Source organism: Ptychodera flava, assembly GCF_041260155.1.
Source record: "Ptychodera flava strain L36383 chromosome 3 unlocalized genomic scaffold, AS_Pfla_20210202 Scaffold_25__1_contigs__length_14229661_pilon, whole genome shotgun sequence".
NCBI classification, from domain to species: domain Eukaryota; kingdom Metazoa; phylum Hemichordata; class Enteropneusta; family Ptychoderidae; genus Ptychodera; species Ptychodera flava.
In genome coordinates this window covers 4,018,519-4,046,457 of record NW_027248279.1, presented here as the reverse complement: position 1 = coordinate 4,046,457, position 27,939 = coordinate 4,018,519, and the positions used below count along the sequence as shown (strand labels likewise).

The following is a 27,939-nucleotide window of genomic DNA, read 5'->3' as shown; positions in this document are numbered from 1 at the left end:
TAAATCAATTGGTCTGAAAACAAAGACAGACACCTTGCAAGAACTCGTTTGTAAGTTGTCTTGGATATAATATTCCAATTCACTGACATTAATTTGAAGAAGTACAATGCTTTTACACCGTTTTCTTTCAGCATCATATTTTTAGTTGTTTAAAAACAGAATACCGAAATTTCAGTCTTGGTTATCTTTCGAATTACCTACTTTCTACTTTCGCTCATGTTACCATACAAGGTTTACGTGCAGTTATAGCATTGCCATTGAGAACCGAATTACTATCATGATATAAATTGATGGCCTTATAGTACAGTGGTCTTCAGAAGTGAATCGCTACGCTTACCTAAAAACTAAGCAAAGCAGATTAACGGAGCTGTCAAAACTACTTAAATTCTGCACAAAATAATGTCCTTAACAAAGGTTTGTTGTTTGAGTGATGTTCTAAAATGTTTCGGTACAAACCACCCGTGCAAGACGCGGATGTCCACTCCAAGTTGAAAAAACATGTGACGTCATACTGGTCTGAGGTGGCATGTACACAAACTTTATTATATTTGCAGTTATGTCTAGACGATAAGCAATTCTGCATTCAAACACTCCTTAGATGAACTTTAGAGGTACAATGTTTGGATTGGACTCGAAACTAAAAAACCTCTTCTGACGTTCAAAGCCAAAATTTCAATATACTGTTATGAAATAATAGCAATGAATCACAGCCAGCGATGGTATACCACTCGATTTTGACTAGTTCACTTCATATATTATGTCGTGAACTGGTCAAAATCTCGTGGTATACCGTCGCTGGGTGTGCTTTATTGCATAATTATATCATCAGTATATCGACGGCAAAAATACGTACAGCGATCAGATTGGTCCGAACCTAAAAAATAACTGTGCTATATTCGCAAAATAACAAGGTTGACACATGTGTTTTGACGTTCCACACAGGAATTTCAATATACCGTTATAATACAATAACAATAAATTACACCTAACGACGATATAACTCCGTTTTTAACCCGTCCACCACAGACATGCACTTGCTGTCGCTCGTGTATGTTCGTATACATGTCGTGAACTGGTCAAAATCTCGTGGTATGCCGTCGCTGGACGTGGTTTACAGCTTAGATCTACTTACTTTTGCCTATGGTGCAAAGAGCTACTCTTGTGCAAATGACATTTAATACCCACAGAAAATTTAAAAATAATGCAAAGTGAATGTATCAGTGATGCCGATATTCAATAAGTTTGCTTTCAGATGTTGGTATTCAAATTTGTCCTGAAAGCCGATCTTTTACAATATGTTGCTGAAACACAGATCTCTGACATTACAACTACAAATACAAAACAAAATGCCACGTTTTTTGGCTTTGTTTTGTTTTTCATTACACAACAAGAGTGAAACACGGATCTCAAGGCTGATTCCTTAGAGTGTCATATACCTCATTGCTCTGTCCCTTATTTCATCCACCATATATTTCAATTTCCGTCACAAATTCGGAACAGTTTTTGTGACATTACAACTGCAATGCATACATAAATTCCGCTGAACTTTCTAATGATGAAGTCATCATTTGAAAAGCAAGAGTGGTGATTTACAATCAAAGTACAGAAATTAAAGAGTTTTGTTACAGGTGGTCGTTAAAATGTGCTGAAGAAAGGACGTTGATAAGCTCATCAATCAGCTTTGATGGAAACAAAAGTTTGTCATAAGGTGCATACTAAAATCGATACTCCTTGAATAGCGGCAAATATTATTTGGCATTTTGCCTAAATTTTCAACGTTTGATCTTAGGATGATGAATGTATCCTGGAAAAATACGCGACTAATCAACTGTCCACCATGCACTTTAGTTTAGCACCGTCTCTTCTCTTATAATATTTCCAATGTTATCAGACAAGCTACGGAAAGAACAAAGTTATGCATCCAATTAACCAGGTAAATGATGACTTAAATGTATGTTGACTGAGCTTATCAATAAATTATATTGCAGACGACATATGCGAACACGTAGGCTGTAATAACGTACAGGCCTGACGTGTTTATGAACGCTAATTCTCGGTTGTATTTGGCGTTTTATACCTTCACTACTACTTTATTATTTGCTACATGGCCGGTAGATCTTGCAGAGTAGTTGCAATTGTCATTATCATTTCATTTCAAGCTCAGTCATTTTTCTACTTTCAAGAGAAAGTCCATTTCAAATCGCACACATCACGACACACAAACAATGTCGTCATGGCAAAGTTCTGATAATAATTTTCAAAACCAAAGGATAGTCTGAAAATCAGTGAGTCGCTGACAGCTTTAACTAGAACGGCGTGATCTCTTTGCTACAAAAATCTGTCATATTACAATCTAAATGCCATGATTACTTAGGGGTTGCAAGGCTGAAAGGTATTAAAGTTATTTCGATGGATACATTTTTCGTAGGGCTCGAAGCAGACTGGCCTAGGAAGTTGTGAAAACTTTATCCGATATACAGAAAAAAAAATCTTTAGTTTGTTGTGTAATGATAAAGGGACACCTCGAATCCAAAACTTATTGTCTCATTCAACTATGTAGATTTAATGCTGGAGTTAGATAAGATGAAGTAACATTTTGCACAATTAATAAATGGACGTTTATTACCTTTGAGAGTAGCGACACACAGCATGCCAGCAACGTTAACATCTCCAGAAACGAAAAGCTCGGAACCTCGGCAGACGAGTCTACGGCGTCTAGTTGAAATGAGAAACGTGAAACGAGGTTTGTCTCTGCAGAAGAATACTTGGTTCACAACGAACATGGTAGTCCTTTGACCTATTAAACATGGGATACCCCTTAACGTTGTAAGGTATTCCTTATTCAATGACTTTGATAAAACAGTGTCGGAACTCCACATAAACATCACTACTATGTGTTCACTTCAATCTATTGAACATTTTAATGCACCCTGTTAAATGCTCACTTTCAACTATGTACAGTGTAAAGCTACCGTTCCCAGAATATGTATTTTGACTGGCTCTCAAACCGATCTCCTTCGATTTTAAGGAACATTTTCACGCCAATCATTCACACATTTGTAAAACCCGGCTGTCATGTAACTTACCTACTACAGTGATATTTACATAATACCACTGGGGTGTTCGATGGATGTGGGAACAGCCGAACACAGTCTGATCTCTCCGGGCGACTTTCACTATGAACAAGTTGTGTTCACCGCGATTTTTATCACCTGTAGGTTCGTAACCGCTCTCTACACTTCCAAAGTTGTCAATAAGCTGGGTCTTGTTTTGCCCGTCGAACCGAAACCATCTTCCAGTGGCATATGATGGAGTCTCTACCAGGCATTCTAAGATGGCCGGTTGTCCGAACATCAGCTCCCTGTATTCTTGCGGTACGGGTGGAGGTTGTAATTCTGGAAGTTGAGGATATTGAAAAAAAAACATTAATTTGTATTTACCGTGGATGTAAGGGTGCAAACGGATGTATGGATGGATAGATGGAAGCACTTTGAGAGGTTCTTGTGTATCGATTAATAAAGTCTTACAGAATGTAAAACACGCATGTGTTACGGTTTCAAGTGACATCGTTTCTAATAATGGCCAGCGGTGGGTCAGGTACAAAAATGATTCGAAGCATCTGGTGAAGACGAGCAAATACTTATAAAAATAACAGGAGGAGACCGCCTTACTGTAACAGGAAACGTGACATTGTCGTCAGCATTTGTTGTAAAGATATGTGTAATATATCAGTATTTCACGTAGAAGAACTATACAGTTTTCTCTTCATTTCCTTATGCCTGACGGTGGTAGTAGGCGTCTTCGTGAAACCAAAGATTTAAACATTTTCGCAAATTTTTGAAGAAAATTTAAACCGTTCACTCTCATGATCGAGATTAAAATGAGCCACCACTTTGCAAAAATAGGGTAAGAAAAACAAATTACAGTATAATTACTAATGTTTGAATTTAAAAAATTGCCTCTATAATCAACGTTTACTCATTTAAGGAAAAAGATATTTTCAATGCTTACACAAACAAGAGTGTGAAATGTTTACTCCCCACGCGTAATGATAATTCAAAAACGCAGCAGACATGCAAACCGTTGTTAAGACACTCTCCATTGTAGGCTACGCAACGATCGCCAATGATGCACTTGGCAAACTCGTTTGACAACGCCCTCAAGAAGGTGCAACCGATGAAGTTGACGACTTTACAAGATCCCACCTGATAGTTAGATTTGTTAACACTTGCATGCATCTAATGCTGGAAGTAAATGTTCACGCTTACCAAGTCCGATACATGAACTGACAATTCCAGCAACCACTATGAAAAACACCATCGCCTTAATCATTTCTACGTAATCTGTTACCCCGAATAATGCCTGTAAGGTAGAAATCTTCTGTCCAACGGTGTTCAGTGTATGATATCAATTTCATACTGCGGCATAGCAAGCAGGGTGTTAGGTTTTTAAAGGGTTCGACTTCATGTCGTGGTTGGCTGACACAGCAGTTCTTTATTTGTTGGGTGGGTCGCAGCGCTGCGTACCGAGTACGAGCTTTAGGAAAGCAATTGTATTTTAATAAGCTAACTTTTCTAACGAATAAGCTTAAATCTTCCAGGGGCTCTATTTGAACTCCATATCAGCAGTAGTGCAAACTCAGTACTGATTGGTGGAAAGACCGACATGCATTCACGCATGTTCTTTTCCCAATGCTACACTGTTCACTTCTACACGAGTTTTGATACCGCGCCATCGTTTCAACCAATCGAGACCCAAAAAAGTAGCAAAGGCCCGCTCATTGGAAGAAGCTGTGGTGTCAATCAATGAAAAGAAGAAACTCATGAAAACTGTATGCTTATATAGTAACTATTATTGCTTTTGCTGCTAAGTCTTGATTTGTTATGCGTATCTGCGGTTGAAATCGCAATTGGCCTGACACGGTTTAATAAAAGAATGTTGACGAAATAAATAATGCGAAATAATACTGTCGGAAAATTTAACTAGCACTGGAAAGATAGAGTTGTCAATACCCTATAGAAACGGGGTTCGGAAGAGTTCATGCAGGACAGAAGAAGAAAAAAACACCGATCGAGAAGGAAGACTTTTGCAATAAAAGTGAAATGAAAAAGCGAAGTTTTTAAATATTCTGGTATTTTCCTTCTTCAAAACTTATTTGTTGAAATGTTTGCACATAAAAAAGTTGTAAGTTGCGGTCTTTGATGCGACTAGTTTATGTGCAATGACGAAGTGTACATCTAGTACATATTTAGTCACATATCGTCATTTTTGGAATAGGACGTCGAAAGTTAACGTGCAAACAATGAGCGTGACCATAAAGAACGACATGAAGCGCTGAGCTTCATTATTCCGTCAGTGGAAAACAGTCAGCACGGAATGAGTGAAGGCCGGAAGAAATGAGGTATCATTGATCTGATACCTCACTTCAGTTATCTTTAGTATTTCTTGCCTACCAGACTATCAGTTAGTTGGGGTTAAAACTTTAAACGATCAGGGTTGACATCGCTGCACATTGGTAACATTAATATTTCGATATTTATGCGCAAGGCGTAATAAAATAAAGCCTCAAAATTTAAGGTTTGTAAGGTTTTATGGGAAAGCATTAGTAAAATCCTGGCATGAGTAAATGATAAATCGGTTATTGTGTTGCGTCAGACACTCCATTTCGTCTCCTGTCTGATGCAGCACAGATGACACTCATGCTGATACGATACAGGAACAGGCGATATTTGGTAATCACCTCTAACTGTCACAGTCCTGTCCCCACAGCCTTGGGCCTGCTCATCAGCCCCTTTCACATCAATGGGACGTCTCTGCTGTATATTGAGTGGGTTATCTGATATTTCAGCATTCAAGGCCAGAGTGACCGAGCGATTTGCAGCAAAACAGGGTTAAGTATGCAGCACGCTTGTCTGTATAGCTGGTTACGACGTCAGTATTCTCGAATCTAATAGGTTTTTTAAACTTGGGGTACTTCTGTCTGGAAAAGATTTGCGTTGGTTTGATCACCTACAAATCGAACAGATTGGGATATTTGTCTAGTTTTTGCATTTAAAACTTTCGAAACATGGAGGCTTTGACACCTTATTTCTCTATCGAGTAATATGAGTGGTAAACTGTCATCTGCAGGCAATCTGACAGAAGTAACAAACAGCCACAATGTCCTAGTTCCATGCTTTACTACTCTCTACGCTACAGTACATAAATACAAAAATTATCAGGAAAACATTTTTGCAAAGAAGATTTTTCCTGCCCTTCTAGGAACTTCTAGGTTTATTTCCTCCCTGTGCTAATCTCCACTGTGATGTTCGCCTTCTATTATTGCAGTTCCAGAAACAGCCACCCAGGCAATCTTTTTGATCATAGTCGTGTACCATGTTGATTGCCAAGTCAGCTTTGAATGACATCACTCATATTTTTTGCGCAACTTACTTCCTTGTAGAGGACACAGGTGAGGGACACACCACGTTGCCATGACATCTGTGCAGCAAGAGGTAAACAGATAACACAAATGCCAACCTACCCGCCTTCTTATCACAAGCAGCTACAGACTCCCTCACAAATAGGTGAAGGACACACCACGTTGCCATGACATTAGTACAGCGAGAAGTAAACATAACACAAAAGCCAGCCTTCTTATCGCAAGCAGCTACAGACTCCCTTACAAATAGGTGAAGGACACACCACGTTGCCATGACATTAGTACAGCGAGAAGTAAACATAACACAAAAGCCAGCCTTTCTGCAAAAATGAGGTCATTTTCTGAGTATGACTTAAAGGTAGGGGACTCGATCCCTGGGATCGAGTTTGTTCTAGTCTGTAAGAGGATTATGAAGGTCATTTTGTTTTCCATTTAAATTGTAATCTATTAAGTAACTTTCCAGGCAAGACAATCTGATGCCGGACCCATGCCTTTAAGAGATGGCTAGTGTCAAAACTTTCACATCAATCAAAATAGGTTCAACTTTACAGATTTTCATGTATGGTGTTGATATTTCTATACTTACATCGTCTGTGGTCAAATCTGAAACATTCACCATTTTGAGCATAACAGTCACATTCGCCCATTGTACACAAGAAATTATATTCTGAGTATTTGACTGTCCTTGGCTAAAATAACTACTGATATCTTATATTTTATGCCATGAACTATTTTAAGCTACATTGAACGCCACGGAGATACGAACATTTTACGTTTGTGAATTTCTGCCGTGTTTCGATCATGCAAAATGTCACTCCTTCACACAATTTCCTGCCAATCCCTTGATTTAATTATTTGCATAAAGTGGCCAGTGGTTACAATGATAAGTTGAAATACTCACGCGGTGACTAGTCAGCGAAGGAGAACAAGAACAGAAGGGAGGCTAAGTCCTGATGTACTACCAAAACTAAAAGTATGAAAGCCCAAAATAGCTGCGAATTTTATGCATTACTTTCATGATTTTATTTTAAAACCAAAGTTGGTTCGTGTAAATGTGCTAACTAAAGGACATGGATAGAAGCATCACTGCTTGCTGATTTGGATCACGTATTTTAACTGGTAATAAACGGATGCCGCACTCATAAAATGGCATCCCACGGAAAAGTACAAAACAACAGTATTTCCTGCATATGCAAAAAGTACAAAACAACAGTATTTCCTGCATATGCACATAGTTATCACAAAGGAAACAAGCATGATGCCATTTACCTGAATCCACAAAACACGATGGCTAACTTTTTTTTGTTGTAATCTTTACTTTCTCTGTCACATGATTGTTGAAAATGGCGGGAATCTAAAATGATGTTAAAACGTTTAAATTTACATGCCACTTTCCGCTCTTATGACAGTGTTACACACTTTTTCAGTCTTTAATGCGTCTTATTAATGGGCGCCATTTTATGAGTGCGACAGCCTGTTAAACACTTGAGTGATATTTATAGACATGTTCTTCAGTTAGCACTTGTACACAAACCAACTTTGGTTTGAAAATAAAATTATGAAAACAATGCATGGAATTCGCAGCTATTTGGGCTTTAATAAACAGTACCAGTCGGTCTTCACTCAGGAAGATAAACCCATACCAACGGTTAATCAATATCCATCAATGCCGGAAATTAACATCATTAGTAAAATACAAACTAATCGAATCCTACAAAAGCATGTTGTCCGGATTTGATACCAGTTCGTGTCCTGATCAAAGGGTGATGAATCCTGATAAATACAAACTCCGCTAACTAGTCTGGTTTCCTGACCCATTTCTACCGCTGGCTGCGCTGCTAACGAAAATAGGGTCAGGTATGGACTTACGTTTCAGTCAGAATTTTGACTGTATATTAATTATCACGGTCACTTGACAAGAATAAGTGATCATCACATCTGTACAGTGGCAAGCAAGGACACAGATGACGAAAAAAAGCGAACGTTGTAGTTGTTTGCACGGATTCACTTTCAAGTCTCCGATTCTGTTCTTCTATGATGGTACTTTGTGCTGAAATGACTATAATCGTCTATAAATTTTTTTCTCAGACGTGATCTGGTGATCATTGTGATCTTAATTTGGCAGTGACTCAAAAATAAACTATTTTTCGTTTTCATTCAATGTCGACATAGGATGCTTGGTTCGGGAAACTATGGACTCGAGGAAAAATGACTCAATGAGCATACAAAATCTAAATTGGAAGGTAGCTCCAAGTTGGAAATAGAAACAACGCAGTCACTGCACCCATACTATTGACTAATGATAGTCATGCTTACAATAGCCCATACCTGACCCTATCTTCGTCCGACGTCAGCACTGCACAGCCTGCGGTATGAGAAATGAGTCAGGGAACGAGACTGAACCCCGCTCACTAGAGCGCCCTCTAGAGGCAGATCAAATACAAGAACATAATATCGATCCACTTGAACACTGCCTCGTATGTTGTTCAATCCATGCCAAAATTTCTACTTTCTACTTTAGCATTATGACTTCAATTTTCAATTTTACAACTCAACAATTCTATTCTAAATTCAATTTTACAACTCAGCATCCTATTCTCAATAATAATAATAATGTTTTATTGCTTGCTAGTAAATATAGGATTTACATCACATTTGTGGCAATAAAGATGTGATACAAAAACAAGTTCAAATTTTTTTCTCAGTGCAATTTTACATCTTCACAGTCTATTCTGCAAGATGTTACCTTTCAAGTAATCAAATTGTGTCGCTTTCAGTGTCCCTTTGCGCTACGCTATAACCCGGCAGGTTCGGTGAGTCTCGCTTGCTAGAAAGGCCGTTGAGGGCGCATCACCATGTGGTTGACGACAGAACTGAGTAGCGTAAGCAGTGTGTGAAACTCACATAAAATCTCTACTGGCCAAGTGGACCAGCAACTTTGGAAAATCACTGGCCCTGAAGAAAATCAACTGGTCCGATCCTCAGGTCATATCCAAATATAGTGCAGTTTTTTTACCCACTTCTCAAACTGACTTTGTGCCTTATAATATTTTCAAAGCAAAGCAAGACTATTAAAACCAAAAGTTTTTGCTACTGATCTCAGTGCCAAAAACATATGAAATCAGTGAAAGGTTAAGCGCAAACACATAAAACATTTCTATTTCTTAAAACAGCCGTTAACACCGAGTATTTTCTAACTTTGTGAAAACGATCACAAGCGTGGGCTTGAAATATGTTCCAACACGAAAAAGGTAAGCGTCCAGAACTCCGATCAGGAATGGGTATAAGTTTTGGCACCACAAACACCCGATCACACACAAATGGAGTCATCACAGCAGTTGACTCTTTCAAAAACGATTCTTGCTTCTCCTCTTGGAGGGAAGATGACTATCATCAAATCCGAGGGAGGGAATACAAAAACTAGGGCAACTGATGAAGAGAAAAACACTGATCATGAAGTGACGAAAACCACGTCAAAAGACGAATCACAAAAATGTAATCTTTACAGGTGACCAAAGCAAATGGCCATCAAGGTCAAATTACAATCAAGACGCGATTTTGCACAATGCCTAAATATCGAACATTTACTTTCTAGTATCGAAGTTTAACGTCCAAAATATTTCTGTCATACATGACAATCTATATAGGTGAATGAAAAATAATCCACCGCCCCCCAGGCCTAAGAAACTGACCAGTCCCTAAAGGCGATATCACCAGCTGAGTAAATAGAGTCAATCGGGGGCACGCTTGAAATGTAGTAAAGCTGTCGGTATGTTAAACTAACAAGACACTGATTCATTGACGTCCCTATTCAAGGACCAGATAATATACTTATTAACACAACTTTTGTACATGAAGAATGGTATTTAACGTCAAACATAGGATATGATTACTGTTTCCGTAGAGTCATGGTTGGTTTTAATGACCGATATTTGCCTCGAAGAAAACCAATAATATCGTCGAATGGGTGAGGTCCAGAGAAGCTGGACAGGACATGTAAAACGTACTACTACCTATGGTGGTATTGAAAATTGTTTATAAGATAAGATAACTTAATTGACGTTATTCCCTCAAAGGTGAACATAGTCAAGAACTAATACTACAAAAATAAGAAAAAGATACTTATCAAAAAATAATAATAATATATGTATGTATATATATATATATATATATATATATATATACTTATCAAGATACTTATCAAATAATAATATATATATATATATATATATATATATATATATATATATATATATATATATATATATATATATATATATATATAAGATATAACTTTATGCAGAATATGAAATGTGGGGTACTCTTAGAAAAATATCTGTTTCTTGGATAAATGTTGTGAGGTATATCATGCTATCTGTATTGCTCATTATATAGCAAAATTTGCCTTGCAAATCCCAGTTTTTGAAGTTTTCATTGTTGACTGCTATCGAGTCTAACAATTTTTGTCGTGATTGTGTATGACATGGGCAACACATGATATAATGAAATTCGTCCTCAACTGAGTGGTATCACACCTATTACAAATTCTGTCCCCAGCTTTTAGTTTTGGTCTCATGTGTCTACCTTTCTCAATCATCAGATTATGGTCACTTATTCTCAGCCTGGTAATGTATTTTCTGTCATTTTTATCCTTGATACAGCTTAAATACTTTTCCATTTTAAATCCGTTTTAAACTTTCTATAAATGCGTAATTTGTTATCCTCTCCTGATGATGTCTTTTCTGCATTAACTTCATTTTTACATTTTAAAATGGAGTCATTACTTATCTTATCTGTTAAGTTTTTCACACTATGTTTATCATTTTGTCAAAAATTACCAACACTCTCCAATCCTGTAATTTCTTGCATTGCAGTTGCCCAGGCCATGTTATTGTTAGTACAAAATACCATCACCTCATGGATCAAAGTATTTTCTTTCTTAGTGTATGTTCTATACCAATATTTAACCATCATTTTCTTGGTAAAAGTTAAAAGAGGGTGCTTGCCCATCTCACCTCTCACTGCTAAATTTGTTGCTGACTGATTAACTTGGAGAAGTATTTTACACAACTTAAGATTCAATTTTTCAATTGGTGTCCTATCTGAATATTTCTCAGTTCCCCAAATTTTACATCCATAAGTTAGTATAGGCCTAATAACATGGTCAAAAATATGAATTCATGCATGAATATTTATGTTAGCTGATGAACTGACAACTTTTCTAATATAAAAGAACGCTTTCAGTGCCTTTAAAAAAAAAGCTTCTTGTATAGAGTCTCCTTTGCAATGTCAAACTTCCCATTACATTTGAAGTCTATGCCTAGGTATTTGTAGCTTTGAACAATTTCTAATTTCATACTATTATAATAAAAGTTATATTTGTGACGAAGGACCCTAGCATTCTTGTTGAAAACAATGACTTTGGTTTTGTTAGTGTTGACTTCTAAATTCCAGTCATTACAATATGAATGAAGTTTATCAAAGCAACGTTGTAATCCAGCCTCTGATTTATATAAATGTACGCGTGTTTATTTTACCAACGACAATGGAAAAGAAAGCCCATGTGTACTACCTAAAATGTACAGGGAACATCATCCAAAAAGGACAGTTGCCTATAGGCCTACGGTACGTTTACTTTTTTGTGCAGCACACACAACTTGTGTTAAAAAAGAAAATCCAGTCTTTGAGTGTTTGGACAGAGGTGCCAAAGAACATTTCAAATCCCGAAGTTGTCAAGTTGAAAATAGTATCGGTTCACTTCAGCCACATGATGACTATGCTGCCCGCTACGTCATTGACGAGTTACCATTGAATCCTTTGCAGCGTGCGATGATCCATATACCGGTACTCGTTCCTTGCCTTTAGGAGCGATTTGCTTCGTAGCACTTCCGTCCCTAGACTCTCCACAGTCGCTGTGCCTTGTTTTGTGCGCGCCGCGATGGGCCTGCATTCGAAGGCTGTGCAGCTGTGAGCACGCGCTGCCAGACACAGCGACTGTCAGTTCTTGCAAGGATATGAATATTCATAAGGGTAGTGACGTCAAAAGAAAAACCTATCTAACTGGGCGGAGAGAATATATACTAGTAGCTTGTAGACCTATATACGCGGTATGTTTTTATTTTTCATTTTTAATTTTATTTGGCTATGCTACTTGTCATTTTTGTTTTGATTAACGGATGTGTGGAGTTCTATAAAGTACCCGGATCAGGCAGAAATCCGACCGGTCGCTTGCAAGAACGTCCAGACCCTGGGATTCGCGTCGCGTCTCTGAAGGGCGCGCGCGTGTTCCAACAGGGAAGAACGCGAATCGCAGGGTCTCTGCCAGACTATTCCGTCCCGAGCGAGGCCATCAACGCCTATGACGAAGAAGAGTATCCAAAAGATATTTTAAACAAAACGACTAACTATGAACAGTTGAGCTGTCACTTGCAATCGAAATTACATTTTCAATTTTACGCTGCGCTAGATTTTGGGCTCAGCCCTATTGTGATATTTAAGATTAAGGAAAATGGTTTGTGTAATCATACTCTATTTGAATCTCCCACTGTACTAGCTGGCTAGACTAGACTAGCCCGCTGGGCGAGATTCTGAAAGCTAGGCATGCGCAAATCTACTACCCAGGTAGTTCATCAATCGAAAATTTTCATGTAAAAAGTAACATAAATACGTTAAAACTTTCTTTAATTACCTTATTTTACACAATCTCCGGTGTGAATTAGTCTAATTACCTACCTCTGAGTCATTTATCAACCTTGCTGTAGGTCGACAGCTACGGTGTCAGCGGGAGGATCTGAGTTAAACTGTTTGGATCAATAGTTATGCCGGCTTTGAAACGTTTACAAACCCTCAGACCCAAAGTAAATAAGAATGACCCAAGAACCATACAGCACATTCACGTTGCCCTCTCGAGGCGACTTCAACCCTGTAGTTTTTGTACTTCGAATCTAACAGTCCCCTTTTCCATTTTTGAGTATCCAATACTATAGACATTTCAATCCTTTCATGTGCTATTAGTGGTGAATTGAACACCCTTTGTTGTCATTGTTAGCACGTGCATGGTATAAATCATTCCTTACCTCCCTATTATAGAGTTTAGTGTATAGATTGACAACAATAAAGAGCGGCGAATTATGGACTCGAACTGCGCGTTTCAAGATACTTTGATGAACACCTACCAGCTAGCCTACAATGAGAAAATGTCCATCGATTGTCAATGATTTCTAAATTTGCCTGCACCGTTACACTAATAGCATATTTAATGTCGCTGACATTGTTATGTTCATAAGTAGTTTGTTTTTCAATTTGCGTGTTTATTACTCTGACTTCACCTGATAAAGATCAAACCCGGTTGCTATTAATGCAATGTCAGATCTGATTTTCCAATCAAATTTTGGTAAGTACAACAGATATTGGAAACCGATTATGTAATAAATCAGTACACTATAAAGATAATTCAGACAATATCGGGAGGCATTATACGATATAATCAACATCGGGATCAATCCGAGGCTGATTTTACAAACATAAGACGTGGATGCCATACCACGGTGCCCCCACAAATTGGAACCGGAAAATCAGAGACCTGGATCTAGAGTAAGTCATGTCGATCAGCAGAGGCATTCTAATCGAAAGGGTTTTACCAAGATCATAGCAAGGCAGGAATTGTAAATCTCAAAATTAGAGCAGATTGAAAAGAGAATTAAAGGAAGTAAGCTTTAGACATTTAAAAACTAATTAATAAAGGAAGTGACAGAGAAGAACACACCCGAGTTCAGAAACAAAGGAAAGAAGCGCCACCATAACATCTTGTCCGTCGATTCCGTGTGTTTTTTTTGTATGATTTGACTCTCACCGTTGACTTACGTTATCTTTGTTTGACTAGCCATCACTACTGCATCATTTAGTATTTCGCACCTATCTGTGCAAAAAGAAAGCGCCGTCGCCGCTAACAAACATTTTGATACAAAAAAAGATTCTTTCGTGATGTACTCTCCTTACACAGGCATAGTATGACCCTATATAGAAGTAAGTTTAATCTGCCGCTCGATATTAGCAAATACACGCTAAGATGACGTCACATCCACGTGATGGAGGTCTGATATGGTATGTGTAGACCCTTTATCTGCATATCGCATTCAAATCTCAAGTCCGACAAAACAAATAAACTGAGTGAACATCATAATTTTTGTTTTTTCTTTATGTTTAGTTTTTTTTCGAAATATGTTTCTATAAGAAAGGTATTTTAGAGTTCTTTCTCACCTTTCTATTTGTATTTGTACTACATTGAACAAGACAGTACCCAGATTACCTGTTCCGAGTTATACATTCTATACTTTTTTATCGGTATTCATTTCCATTTGTTGGTCCCCTTTTGTCTAAATGCTGGCTTGAATTCTTCTCGTGTGGGTATAAGTCAGTGACGGCGTCGATACATGTCGACTACTACAGTGTGATACATGTAGTCTCCACTTATAAAAATGTCTTTGTAGCTACAATAATAATGTAAGAAAGAGGTGACACGAAGCATTAGCTTGTCTTGGGAAAGTTACTAAATCAATTGGTCTGAAAACAAAGACAGACACCTTGCAAGAACTCGTTTGTAAGTTGTCTTAGATATTATATTCCAATTCACTGACGTTAATTTGAAGAAGTACAATGCTTCTACACCGTTGTCTTTCAGCATCATATTTTAGTTGTTTAAAAACACAATACCAGAATTTTCAGTCTTTGTTATATTTCGAGTACTTTCTACTTTTGCTCATGTTACCATACAAGGTTTACGTGCAGGTATAACGTTGTCATTGAGAAACATTCCCATCGTTGCTGAGTTTGACCTGTGACCCCGTCTTCAACAGTCGAGGAGACCGTACAGTGATTGAAAATAAATGTACATGAACCAAATCACCACCATGGTAGACGGACTGTGCATGAGATAAATTGATGGCCTTACAGTACAGTGGTCTTTAGAAGTGACTCGCCACGCTTACCAAAGAACTAAGCAAAGAAGATGAACGGAGCTGTCAAAACTACTTAAATTCTGCACACACTAATGTCCTTGACAAAGGTTTGTTGTTTGAGTGATGTTTTAAAATTTTTCGGTACAAATCACCCGTGCAAGACGCGGATGTCCAAGTTGAGAAAACGTGACGTCATACTGATCTGAGTTGGCATGTACACAAACTTTATTATATTTGCAGTTATGTCTAGACGATAAGCAAGTCTGCATTGCAAAACACCTTAGATGAACTTTAGAGCTACAATGTTTGGATTGGACTCGAAACTAAAAAAACTTTTCTGACGTTCAATGCCAGAATTTCAATATATTGTTATGATATAATAGCAATGAATCACACCACGCGATGGTATATCACTTGACTTGACTAGCTCACTTCATATATGTCATGAACTGGTCAAAATCTCGTGGTATATCGTCGCTGGGTGTGCTTTATTGCATAAATATAACTCCGTGTTTAACCCATCCACTACATATATGCACTTGCTGTCGCTCGTGTATGTTCGTACATATGTCGTGAACTGGTCAAAATCTCGTGGTATGCCGTAGCTGGACGTGGTTTACAGCTTAGATATACTTACTTTTGCATATGGTGCAAAGACCTATTCTTGTGCAAATGACATTAATACCCACAGAATATTTAAAAATAGTGCAAAAGTGAATGTTTAAGTGATGCCCATATTCAATAAGTTTGCTTTCAGATGTTGGTATTCAAATTTATCCTGAAAGCCGATCTTTTACAATATTGATTAAATCATACTTAAAATGTTGCTGAAACACAGATCTCTGACATTACAACTACTAATACAAAACAAAATGCCACTTTTTGCTCGATTTTTTGGGGGGTTTTGTTTTGTTTTTCATTACGCAAGAAGAGTGAAACATGGATCTCAAGGCAGATTAGGGTGTCATATACCTCATTGCTCTGTCCATTATTTCATATCCACCATATATTTCAATTTTCGTCACAATTTTGGAAGGGTTTTCGTGACCTTACAACTGCGATGCATACATAAATTCAGTTAAACTTTCTAATGATGACGTCATCACTTGAAATGCAAGAGTCGTGATTTGCATTCTAAGTACATAAGTTAAAGCGCTTTAGTGTTTGTTACAGGTGGTCATGAAAATGTGCTGCAAAGCAAGGACGTGGATAACCTCACCAATCAGCTGTTTGATGAAAACAAAAGTTTGTCGATACTCCTTGAATTAGAAGATTATTTGGCATTTTGCCTGAATTTTCAACGTTTGATCTTGGGATGATGAATGCATCGTGGAAATACGCGACTAATCAACTGTCCACCATTCACTTTAGTTCAGTGCCGAATCTTCTCTTATTATATTTCCAATGTTATCAGGCAAGCTACGGAAAGAACAAAGTTATGCATTCAATAAACCCGGTAAATGATGATTCAAACGTATGTTGACTGAGCTTATCAATAAATTATATTGCAGACGACATATGCGAACACGTTGGCTGCCATATGATAAAGTACAGTCCTGATGTGTTTATGTGCGCTAGTTCTCAGTTGCAATAGTTCTCAGTTGTGCTAGTTCTCAGTTGTATTTGGCAGAGTTTCTATAACTTCACTACTACTTCATTTTTGATACGTGGACATGTAGTTGTCATTATCATTTCATTTCAAGCTCAGTCATTTTTACTTTCAAGCTAAAGTCCGTTTCAAATTGCACACATTGCAACACGCAAGCAATTTCGTTATGACAAAGTACTTATAATAATTTTCAAAACCTGAGGATAGTCTAAAATCATTGAGTCGCTGACAGATTCATTTAGAAGAGCTTGGTCTCTTGTATCATCGCTACAAAAAAAAATTCAATCTGAATGCCATGGGCACTAAGGGATTGGAAGGCTGACATACTGGAGTACATTCAATGGCTATATTATTCTTAGGGTTCGAATTATGACTGCCTAGGAAGCTGTGTAAACGACTACCTTTCTTGACATCAGACACTTGTTTGTAATCTGTTGTGACACTCCGAATCCAAAACCTACTGTCTCATCCAGCTATATCGATCTAATGCAGGGGTTACATTTAAATGAAGTGACACTTTGCACAATTCTTACCTTTGACAGCAACCATACACAGCATCGCCAGCAACATACCCATAATCGACAAGCTTGGAGCCGTGGCAGACGAGTTTGTGGTATCTAGTGTAAACGAGAAACGTGAAACAACGTCTGTCACAACAGAAAGACACATTGTGCACAACAAACATGGTGAGTCCTTTTGATCTTTGAACCGTGGTACACCTTCGTAACGTTGTGAGGTAGATCCGACTCGAGTTAAATACTTTAATACATAGAACAATGTAAGAATTCGATCTCAACATCAATCTATGTGTTCACTTTGATTGAACATTTGTGCCTTATAAAAATGCACACACAAAACTATGTACAGAATAAAGCAACCGTTCACGGAATGTATATTTTGACCAGCTTCCACATCTTCTTCTTCAATTTTAAGAAAACATCTTCACGCCTGGCATATATGTATTTGTAAACCCGTGCCATCATGTAACTTACCAACAACAGTAACATTGATGCAATGCCATTGAGGTGTGCGTTGGATGTGAGCACAACAAAACACAGCCTGATCCCTCCAGGCAACTTGAGTAATAAACAAATTATGCTCTCCAAGGGCTCTGCTACCAGTAGTTCATAGCCATCCATTACACTCCCATGGCTATCGATAACTTGCGTCTTGGTTTGCCCGTCAAACAGAAACCACCGTCCTTTTGCATTTGTTTGAGGGGTTACCAGGCATTCTAATGTGGCCGGTTTTCCTAACACCACCTCTTTGTGTTCTTGCGGTACGGGCGGAGGTTGTAATCCTGGCAGTTGTGAATATTCAGAAATAAAAACATTGATTTGTATTTACCGTGGATGTAACGGTACAAACGGATGTATGGATGGATAGATGCAAGCACTTGGAGAAACTCTTGTATCAATTTCAATGAAACCTTACAGTGAAATACGGCATGTCGTAAGGTTGCAAGTGACATTATGACTAATAATGCTTAAATGATTACCGCAACTGGTGAAGACGAGGAAATACGTAAAAATAAAAGGAAGCAGACAACGTTACTATAACGGGAAACGCGACATTGGCGTTAGCATTTGATCACAATGGCGGGTGTAAATATACTAGTATTTCCTGTTGACGACCTTGACATATGACGGCGGTTGTAGGCGGCATGACGCCAAAGATTTAAACTCCAAAATTTAAACCACTCCCTTTCATAAAAGTGATTACACTGAATTGCCACTTTGTAAAATTGTGGTTGAAAAAACAAATTGCTTAAAATTACTAATGTTTGGAATCGTAAGTAGTCGCTAGAACAATGTTTACTCTATAAAACATGAAATGCATTTCCGATTTTCACACAAGTAAGAATATAAATGATGATTTACTCAACTAAACAACCTTCATGGTAAGTCAAACAAGCAGGAGACTTGCAATACATTGTTAAAACACTCGTCCTGACGCATTCTTTGCTACGCAATGATCGTCGATGATTCATTTGACAAACTCGTTGGGCAACGCCCTGAAGAACGTGCCACCGACGAAGCTGATAACTTTGCAAGATATCGTCTGAAATCTAGATTTGTTAACACATGCAAACATCGAATTCTGGAAGTAAATATCCATGCTTACCAAGGCCACTACATGAATTGACAATTCCAGCAATTAACGTGAAAAACACTACCAACTTCTTAGTCATTTCTACGTAACCTGTTGAGTGTCCCGAACAATGATAATGCCCATAAGGTAGAAATCCGCTGTCCAACGGTGTTTTGTGGTTATAGACAGAGCGCAAAGATCAATTTCATACTGGGGCATAGCTAGCATTGTGTCGTGTTTTAATATGGTTCGACGTCATATCCTGGGTGGCTGACTCTACGCACTGAGCCGCTAGCCTGATTTGGCAGGTATCACAGTATAGCAGTTTTAGATAAGGAAACCACTTGTGTTTATGAGATAACTTTGCTAACGAATCGGATTAAATCTTTCATGCGTTACATTTGGAGTTCATATCAGAAGTAGTGCAAATTCAGTACTGATTGGTGAAAAGACTGACGTGCATTCACGCACGTTCTTTGCCCAATTGTTACCCTCTTCACCTCTGTAGTTTTGATGACACACCTTTGCTTCAACCGATCGAGACCTTGAAAACTAGCAAAGGGCCGCTCGTCGGAAGAAGCTACGTCGCATCCACCAATATAAGTGAACACATGTGAAGCCGAATGAATGCATCGCTTAGATATAGAAGTTTCAAATATTCTGATTTATTACGAAGTCTCTCGGTATTTTGCGTATCTGCAGTGGAAATCGCACATTTTTAGGTGGCAATCTTTGATACAACTAGTTTATGTGTAATGAAGAAGTGTACGTACATCTAGTACATAATTCGTCACATTCCGACATTTTTAGAAGTAGACGTCGAAATTCAACGCGCAAACAATGAGCGTGCCATAAAAAACGGCATGATGAACTGAGCCACGACGCGCTGAGTTTCATTATTTCGCGAATCGGAAGTCGAAAGCAGACAGGGCCGGTATCATTGATCAGATACCTCACTTCAGTTATCTTTAGTATTTCTTGCCGACCAGTCTATCAGTTAGTTGAGGTTACAACTCGAAACAATCAGGGTTGGCATCGCTGCATATTGGTTACAGCACTATCAGATAGACGATAACGTACGCAGGGGAAATATGTGTGTAAATGGTTGGTAGATGGCCGCCACTATTAGTACACAGACATCACAGATGTAGTCTTGTCATAACGATAAAACATCTACCGGTGAATTGCATAAGAAGAGTGAGACTGATGGAGTGACCGACCTAACAAACCTTACCGCTACGTTATGTTATATATATATCTAAAGTGGCCATTCCGATGTTTGTGTCGCACAGGAAGATTGAGACCGACGACTCAGCGACCAAAACATTCAGCGTTAGTATGCCGTTAAATCAATATTAGCCCTATACCACTGAATTATTTTGTGTACGTGCGAGTGTCAACGTTCATCGAAATGCAACTCCCTTTGGTTATAATTTTCGGATGAATAAATACACATTGCACTATTATGTCATAATAGTGCAATGTGTATTTATTCATCCGAAAATTATAACCAAAGGGAGTTGCATTTCGATGAACGTTTACACTCGTCTGATAATTTGCCTGTATCTTGATAACGGTAGATAAATTTCTTAGCAGATCTCATACATCAGATTATTTTATTGGAACAATTCTTTAAAATAAGTCCACACCTAAGCTCAGCCGTTTAAGTATCATTGACTATCACACGAGTGAATGATTTGTTTTCCCTGTTGTCGAATCATCCAACGGGCACTTATTTAATAATACGAGTCGGCCAAATATGTCTATAGTACGAAGAAATCAAGTGTAGGTAAGCAGACATTGTAAAAACATGGTAAGTAAATGGTAAAAGGTAGTGGGAAACTATGGTATTGAACCATTGCTCTGTAAATATAAACAGTTAAATGACTTTCAGGGAAATAAAAACCATACACACATCGGAGAATGTGGTGTCTGGGGACAAGGAATGTCATGTAACAAAGTTTGTACCCTGTACGGCTTAAAATTCTCACTCTACAGCTGTGTATCTCCAAGATATTGTATTTTACAGTCAAGTGGGAATACAAGGGGACAAATGAATGAGCCAACTTTTCGCAAATATAAAGCCACAAAAATAATTTTCGCCGAATGATTGCCAGAATACACATTTCTCGCAGATCAAGTCACAAATGTACAATGTATTCTCGCACATTTCTGCCAAAAGGCGATAAAGTGTCTTTTCTTACTATTATCTCGCAAAATCTAAAAGAGATTGTATGTATTCTGAATATCCATTTGACCAAACATGTTCAGTATACCTAATCGTTGAATGCGTCCATGATCATATCACTCATTCGAAGTAGCGAACTTTTCCACTCTGATGAAATTGTCTATAGCAGAAATTTGGATCAAAAGTGATCGTTTGCACACCCCTGTACTCTTCTTTCCTTGAGAGTTCTTCCGATAGCGAAGTTCAAGAATTGAATTGAATTTATCGGTGATTTATTCTGCCGATTTCATCTACTTTCCGGAGAAAGATAATCCTTCCTCGATCGTGAAAAAATAAACGGCAGCAAACAAGTATACTCTTACCGATGATAATTCAAAGTCGGCAAACCTTCCAATCAATGAAGAGACAGCTAACAGTAAATTCCTGGCCAGTACGTAGTCAATGCGGTACACGGTATGCATATAATGGGTGTATGGGTGTATCAAAATGCGTAAATATTTACCGCGTCGCCCGGTTATACTGTATCTATACCAATCAATGAATCATTTGTGTAAATCCTTAGTGGGTTGCTGCTATTCAGATAAGCTTGTTGAATTACATGGTAATTGTTGTCAGGGTACTATAAAAGATATCAAGTGGTATCAAGATGTGGCTCGATCTTTGCCATCAAGAATGCGCCATTTTCTATATATTCTACCTAACAGATGCTAAACAGCATTTTTAAGTTATTGGCAAACAACTAGGTCGCACTCTTTGTCGTTTGAATTTATTTTGCTACGTGCCGCACGTCACAAATTATCGATGGGTTTGCCATGTCAGTAAAATTATTTTCGTCAGATTACAGGCATGAGTTACTTGTCGTATTCTCATATACTACCTTTGTCTTGTCTTTAAGTAATTGCCTTAACCATGGACAATGGTACTATGGACGGAATCATAATAAATATGGAAACAGCTTTTATTTGGTCCAATAGGGTAGTCTCTGTAGTTATAGTTATTTCCTAGTGTGCAGGTACAAGCCTGACACACTTGGACAAATGATAAAAGTCGCACTTCCGGTTTATAATGTTTTTAACCGCTTGGTTTACCAAGCCCTTGACAGAAATTCTCCTAAAACCAAAGACATGGGCCGACATAACACCAACAGGCGACCTTTTAACGGTCGACAACGAGACCGCTCTCCATAGAAATTTAGAAGGTTATAGTACGACTCCAGACTTTCTACATGTGCTGCCAACTAAGCTGTTCGTGCAAAGAGGAGTCTGTGCGCAGTTTTCCGGGGGGGGGGCAAATTTCAATACTAATAATTTTATTTTTTCAGTTGGCGGGAAAAGTTTTGAAAGTGGGTGCCGGAAAATACGTAGAGGGAGGAAAATGCAATGGGTGATAGAACTTGAGGGGCGCAATGTTCCAAGGTATCATACTACTCGCACGGTTTTGCGTTGATTTTGGTTGCCTAGTGATCATCCAGAGGGCAATGGGAATTTCAGTGATGGGAGAGGGCAGTGAGGAGCTTGATTTGTTGTGGGTAGTGGGGGGCGGGCAGACTGTAGATACTAGAGGGTAGTGGGCATCAAAATTCAGTTGGAGGGCATATTTTCTGTATATGGCAGTGGGAGGGCAGTTACGAACACCTCTGCTTAATTCCCCTCCTAATTTTAGTTCAAGGTCAAAAATAAGTAAAATCTGTACAGCTGCCTTCAAAACATGTTTTGTGATGATTTTACGAAATTGATGAAATGTACCAGTTGGCGGAACCTGTGTCTTAGGGTGGAACACGCATATTCATCTCAAAATGCATTTATCAATACATTGCGCTTCCACAGAGCGTTTTCAATGGGACACTGTGATTTACTCCAACTCTGATTACCCATACCTTGGCCTCTTTTTTGCTTTATTTGCGTTGGTTTGTACTCTTTGTGATAACGGGTTAATATTTTACATCGGTGACTGCATTACCCGTAAATAATCCATTTTCTGTTCTTCAAAAATCTCCTCAGATTATAAAACTTCGCTAATTTCGTAAACCTCTTTGCGTCCTAAAATTTCGAAATATCAAAGTCTTGTCAACTAATCTCTCTCAATTCATATTCAAATTCAAGGTTAAATTTAAGACTACGAATGTCACCGCCATTGCTTACAGATTTAGCATTCTTATTTAAAATGCCGAGTTTTCATGAGAAATATAGGTGGGTCAACGTTTTCGTAACTTTTTGCACATGCATAATTCCACCACAGGGTAATTTATTCACCGTCGATGGCTCTCCGTCGACCATAGCATTGACCATATTTGAAAGCAGCAATTTGTTTCATCTGTTCCAGGGGAAGTTTCATTTCAAGGTGTCTCGCGATCACCAATCAGGTAACATTGAAAACATGATGACCCCGTGTGCGTGATTTCCTAATTTTGCCAGCACACGAGTGGCATATATGAACAATGTCCAATTACGAGGCCATTTATTCTTCTTTTATAGGTGTGTTTGTTTTATTATGACTGTTGACCTCACTTGACAGTGACAAAACTCAAAACATTGATACTGTATCTGCTATTAAGTAGACCATATTGCTATAAACGACAATATCACATCCGATTGCTCAAACCAGATTATATCAGATGAACAGATATTGCATAGAGATATGGAATGGTTAAGTACAATCGAAAAATAATTAAATTGATATTGCAAGGCCATAAAACATAATTGACATTAGAACGAGGGGCATGGACAAACATAACGCGCGGATAAAACACCACGGTCCCTCCACAACAGGAAACGTGAATACACCTAATCTGACTGCAGGGTATGGCATGCCACTCAACTAAAGTATTTTAATCGAAGTGGTGCTTACCAAGATTATAGTACAAGCATGTTAATCGAAGGGGAGGTTACCAAAGCAAGAAAAAGAGATTCTAAAACCAACAGATTTAAAGGGGAAAGGCTTTGGCTGTATTAGTTTAGAGTTGGACTGAGAAGAACACACATGGTTAAGAGCGAGGGAGACGCCGTTCGTTATATATTATTAATCGATTCAATATCTTTGATTAGTACAATGGCGGGCCTCTATATTTCACTGTTGATTTAAGTTGTCTTCATTGGGTTGGCATCACTACATCATCTAGGAATTAGTGTTTCTTGAACTTCAACTTTTATTTGGGTACCATCGTTTTACTGGTACATAGACTTTGGATGAAACTCGCATATTTAACAAAATTTGACTCACAATGGATTTTTTTTGAAATGATGAAAACAGTAGCAAACAGAAGCCAGGGAATTCAGTGAGTCGCATAAATTTACACTTCATTCTCACCAACTTACAATTGCTTGTCATTCTAATAGGTGAACAAACAACTTTTTAAATTTTGCGTTTAAAAGAATGCAAACAAATAGCGCAAATGTCGCTGAAGCATGACTGCAGTGACATAAAAAGCTTAAAATGTCTGTCGTTGAACTCAATGTTTATTTTTGTACACAAACGACGAAAAGAACTATAAAATATTTCAGGAATGTTGAATATAAAAAGAAAGCAAAAACCACTTCATATCAATGAATAATTCTAGAAGTCGTGCAACAACGATTTTCAGCAAAATAAGCAGAGTCCTGTGCAACGCCGGCTTCAGTGCCGTACAGTTAGTTGCACAGCCCCTGATTGCATTACTGTTGATATTTAATGTTCTTTGCAACGCTAGGGAGACAGCTACAGTACCGACGGAAATGCAGGTCACGTGTCCACTGAGCACTTCAATCACGTTTGCTTTATCAAGGTCTAAGGTTAAAGAGTTCTACTGTTCCGCGTGAAATATCCTGTCTTGTTAAACAGATACCATGACAATGATATCTGTAATGGTCACTAGCTTTATTGAAGCGTATCATATAAATGTCAGTCTGACACAGATATCAACACTGATATATCGTATCTATGTACCTCTATATAGGGAGTGACTCGATAGTCATTGAAACGTGTCAAAACTAGATAATTGTTAACTACTGTGATGAGGAATGAAAGATTCATGTCAAAGCGCCCCATAATAAGTCCATTGTTTTTGCAAGGAGGCAAACATATATTGTCATTACTGAATATTTTAAGATCACAGCCCCCAATCTACAACTTTTTCCACATTTAGCCGTATATATTTTGATGATGATGATACGCAACAACAGCAAACTGCCTGTGCCACACTGTCCTACATTACAGGCTGTCCTCCTCTAGGTCCATTGTAATAGCACTGTGGAAAGAACAAAGGAAATGCCCATCACTAAACCCCTTTGAGAGTTACTTTGAAGAAGTGGCAGATCTGAACCATAAATTACGTCACAGCCCACATCTGAGAACATTCCGGTTGCAACATACACACACTGCATAGATCTCGCGGTGTTTGTATTCATGCTTATTTCGGTGACACTATAGCGTAACATGCCTTCTTCATTACGCGCTGTTTTTTTATATATGGACATGGCTAACAGATCTGTCAGAGCGACCGGTACAATCTGAACACACATCTTTATTTCATACATCTTATTCGTAGAAGAAAAACTTTGAAAGTACGTTTTTCCTATTTCGTTATATTAATGTTCAATAACCTGACAAACATTTTATATACCGCCGTTCTAGTTCAAAGTATTTGTAACGCTGACCTCTTAAGAACGTCGTCCTGCCTGACATATTGATTCACAAGTAAGTTATCTGTCATATTAAAATTGAAATGAGTACTAAATGTTTTAACATCGACAAGTCTTTAGAATTATGTGGATATTAATCACCCTTCTACACTCAAATAATTTCTTATTTCCGGTCTGGCTTATTATAATTTTAACGGACACTTGGAAGGATTTATCACGCTTGACAAACTTTCAGATATCGATTGGATACACGAAGATAAGAATTAAATAATGTGTTACGGTACAGAAGGTTCATTACTTTTAAGACCAAACATAAAGAGGCTCGCCATTAAAGCATTGATGATATCTGAGCTTGGAATCCCGGCTGACGAGTCTGCTGCATCTAGAATAACATTGTGAAGAACAGAAAAATGGAGTATTATTAATCCTTTGAATCAAGACGCCTCAATTCCAATTGGTAAAATATTTACAGACGAATAGAGTCCCGGACGCAAAGAGCTTAAATGAAGACATCATTGGAAAATATCGTGAAAATTCAACGGGAACCAGATTATTTGTTTGGCACCGCAGATTATACCACCCTATTGATCTTGACCCTTTCAATCATTAAATAATTGTAAACATTAAACATTTTTCTCTCTGTGCGAGAATATTGCGAGAACTCTCAAGTTCCTTTCATCAGTCTGCGAGAATTGTACTTTCATGATAATCATGCATGCACACATTTGTAAAACCCGGCTGTCACGTAACTTACCTACAACAGTGACATTTATATAATACCACTGGGGTGTTCGATGGATGTGGGAACAGCCGAACACAGTCTGATCTCTCCGGGCGACTTTCACAATCAACAAGTTATGCTCTCCGCGAGTTTTATCACCTGTAGGTTCGTAGCCACTAATTACACTTCCAGAGTGATCGACAATTTGCGTTTTCTTTTGCCCGTCGAACCTATACCATCGACCCGTTGCATTTGATGGAGTCTCTACCAGGCATTCTAAAGTGAGGGAGTGTCCGAGCACTGCCTCCTTGTATTCTTGCGGTTCGGGCGGGGGTTGCAATTCTGGCGGTAAGGAAGAAATGTTGGAAGAATTAATGGGTGTTTCCGTGGATGTGCGAGTGGCAAAACGGACGATTACATGAACAAAAGGCAGGATAGGAAGTTTCAAATCGGGCGAAAATGGAGGCGAAATTTCTGTTTTACACACTCCTTCGGCAAGTACATGCAAACAGACCTTTCTCGGCAAGACTTTGAACAATTATCTTTAATTAAAGAAAGTGCATTGAGTTAAACAATCAAAATGTCTTCATAACATTGTAAAAATATGAACGTCCTCAAAAACACTACCTCGTTCGCATCAAAGCTTCACTTTGAGCTTACATTGACCCATGTAACGACCACCAATCTTTCGCTAGACATAGTCGTACGTCAATGCCCTGCATGTGTCACCGATGAAGTTGACAACTTCACACAAATTCACCTGAATGTTAGATTTGTTAACACATGCCTACTTCGACAGATTGAAATAAAAGTTTACGCTTACCATGGCAAAAACATAGGCTGGCAGTTAGTGCAGCTATCACCATTGTACAAGGTATCACCAATTTAACCATTGCCACGTAACCTGTCTTGAAGAGGATAACGCCAATGATGCAGGGGTCGCCTGTCCTAATAAATTATGATTAGTGGTCTCAGGTGGCAGCTTGTAACTTTGTGTCGGCGCGCATGTCGCCCTCTACGTATAGTTCTGACCTGTGACCCGCGGCTCGTTGACGGACCTGTGTAGGAACAGTTCGTATACACGCGTCTGAGGTGGCAGGTGTCACGATTCCGGTTTCAAATAATGCAAGAAGTTCTAAATTGAAGAGCAAATTTTTGACCAATCCACCGTAAGCTTCAATTTTTCCAAAATACGTATACCGGAATTTTTGCAGGAATGATATCAGCCAGTTTTATGGAATGGTGGGCAAGGTCACTTAGGATTCGCAACCATATTTGTGATGTCTAATTTGCAACTTTATCGCTGTTTTTCATGATCCGTCACTGCGGTTTTTAG

General features: G+C 38.3%; 2 protein-coding genes and 1 long non-coding RNA gene across 3 annotated transcripts; all 3 read right to left on the bottom strand.

The window, feature by feature from the left end:
- Nucleotides 1–517: 517 nt before the first annotated feature.
- On the bottom strand, nucleotides 518–2,671 carry LOC139125361 (uncharacterized). The gene is made up of 2 exons (XR_011550210.1): nucleotides 2,627–2,671; nucleotides 518–1,896 (listed from the first exon to the last, which is right to left on the bottom strand). It is a non-coding gene; the product is annotated as an uncharacterized lncRNA (long non-coding RNA).
- A 12,910-nt stretch (nucleotides 2,672–15,581) lies between these two features.
- LOC139125513 (uncharacterized) lies at nucleotides 15,582–19,341 on the bottom strand. The gene is made up of 4 exons (XM_070691578.1): nucleotides 19,112–19,341; nucleotides 17,980–18,287; nucleotides 17,521–17,604; nucleotides 15,582–16,797 (listed from the first exon to the last, which is right to left on the bottom strand). The coding sequence occupies exons 1-4, from the start codon at nucleotides 19,176–19,178 to the stop codon at nucleotides 16,789–16,791; spliced, it is 468 nt and encodes a 155-aa protein (XP_070547679.1). The 5' UTR covers nucleotides 19,179–19,341; the 3' UTR covers nucleotides 15,582–16,788.
- A 6,816-nt stretch (nucleotides 19,342–26,157) lies between these two features.
- On the bottom strand, nucleotides 26,158–27,548 carry LOC139125130 (uncharacterized). The gene is made up of 3 exons (XM_070691236.1): nucleotides 27,427–27,548; nucleotides 26,637–26,945; nucleotides 26,158–26,264 (listed from the first exon to the last, which is right to left on the bottom strand). The coding sequence occupies exons 1-3, from the start codon at nucleotides 27,494–27,496 to the stop codon at nucleotides 26,158–26,160; spliced, it is 486 nt and encodes a 161-aa protein (XP_070547337.1). The 5' UTR covers nucleotides 27,497–27,548.
- Nucleotides 27,549–27,939: the final 391 nt, after the last annotated feature.

Excerpts from the sequence above, each read along its gene's own strand:
- LOC139125513 (XM_070691578.1), bottom strand. The coding sequence starts at position 19,178 with ATGACTAAGAAGTTGGTAGTGTTTTTCACGTTAATTGCTGGAATTGTC. Across the intron at positions 18,288-19,111 it reads CAATTCATGTAGTGGCCTTG|GATTACAACCTCCGCCCGTA; the intron begins GTAAGCATGGAT and ends CACAACTGCCAG. Across the intron at positions 17,605-17,979 it reads CATCAATGTTACTGTTGTTG|ATACCACAAACTCGTCTGCC; the intron begins GTAAGTTACATG and ends CGTTTACACTAG.
- LOC139125130 (XM_070691236.1), bottom strand. The coding sequence starts at position 27,496 with ATGGTTAAATTGGTGATACCTTGTACAATGGTGATAGCTGCACTAACT. Across the intron at positions 26,946-27,426 it reads CAGCCTATGTTTTTGCCATG|AATTGCAACCCCCGCCCGAA; the intron begins GTAAGCGTAAAC and ends CCTTACCGCCAG. Across the intron at positions 26,265-26,636 it reads TATAAATGTCACTGTTGTAG|ATGCAGCAGACTCGTCAGCC; the intron begins GTAAGTTACGTG and ends ATGTTATTCTAG.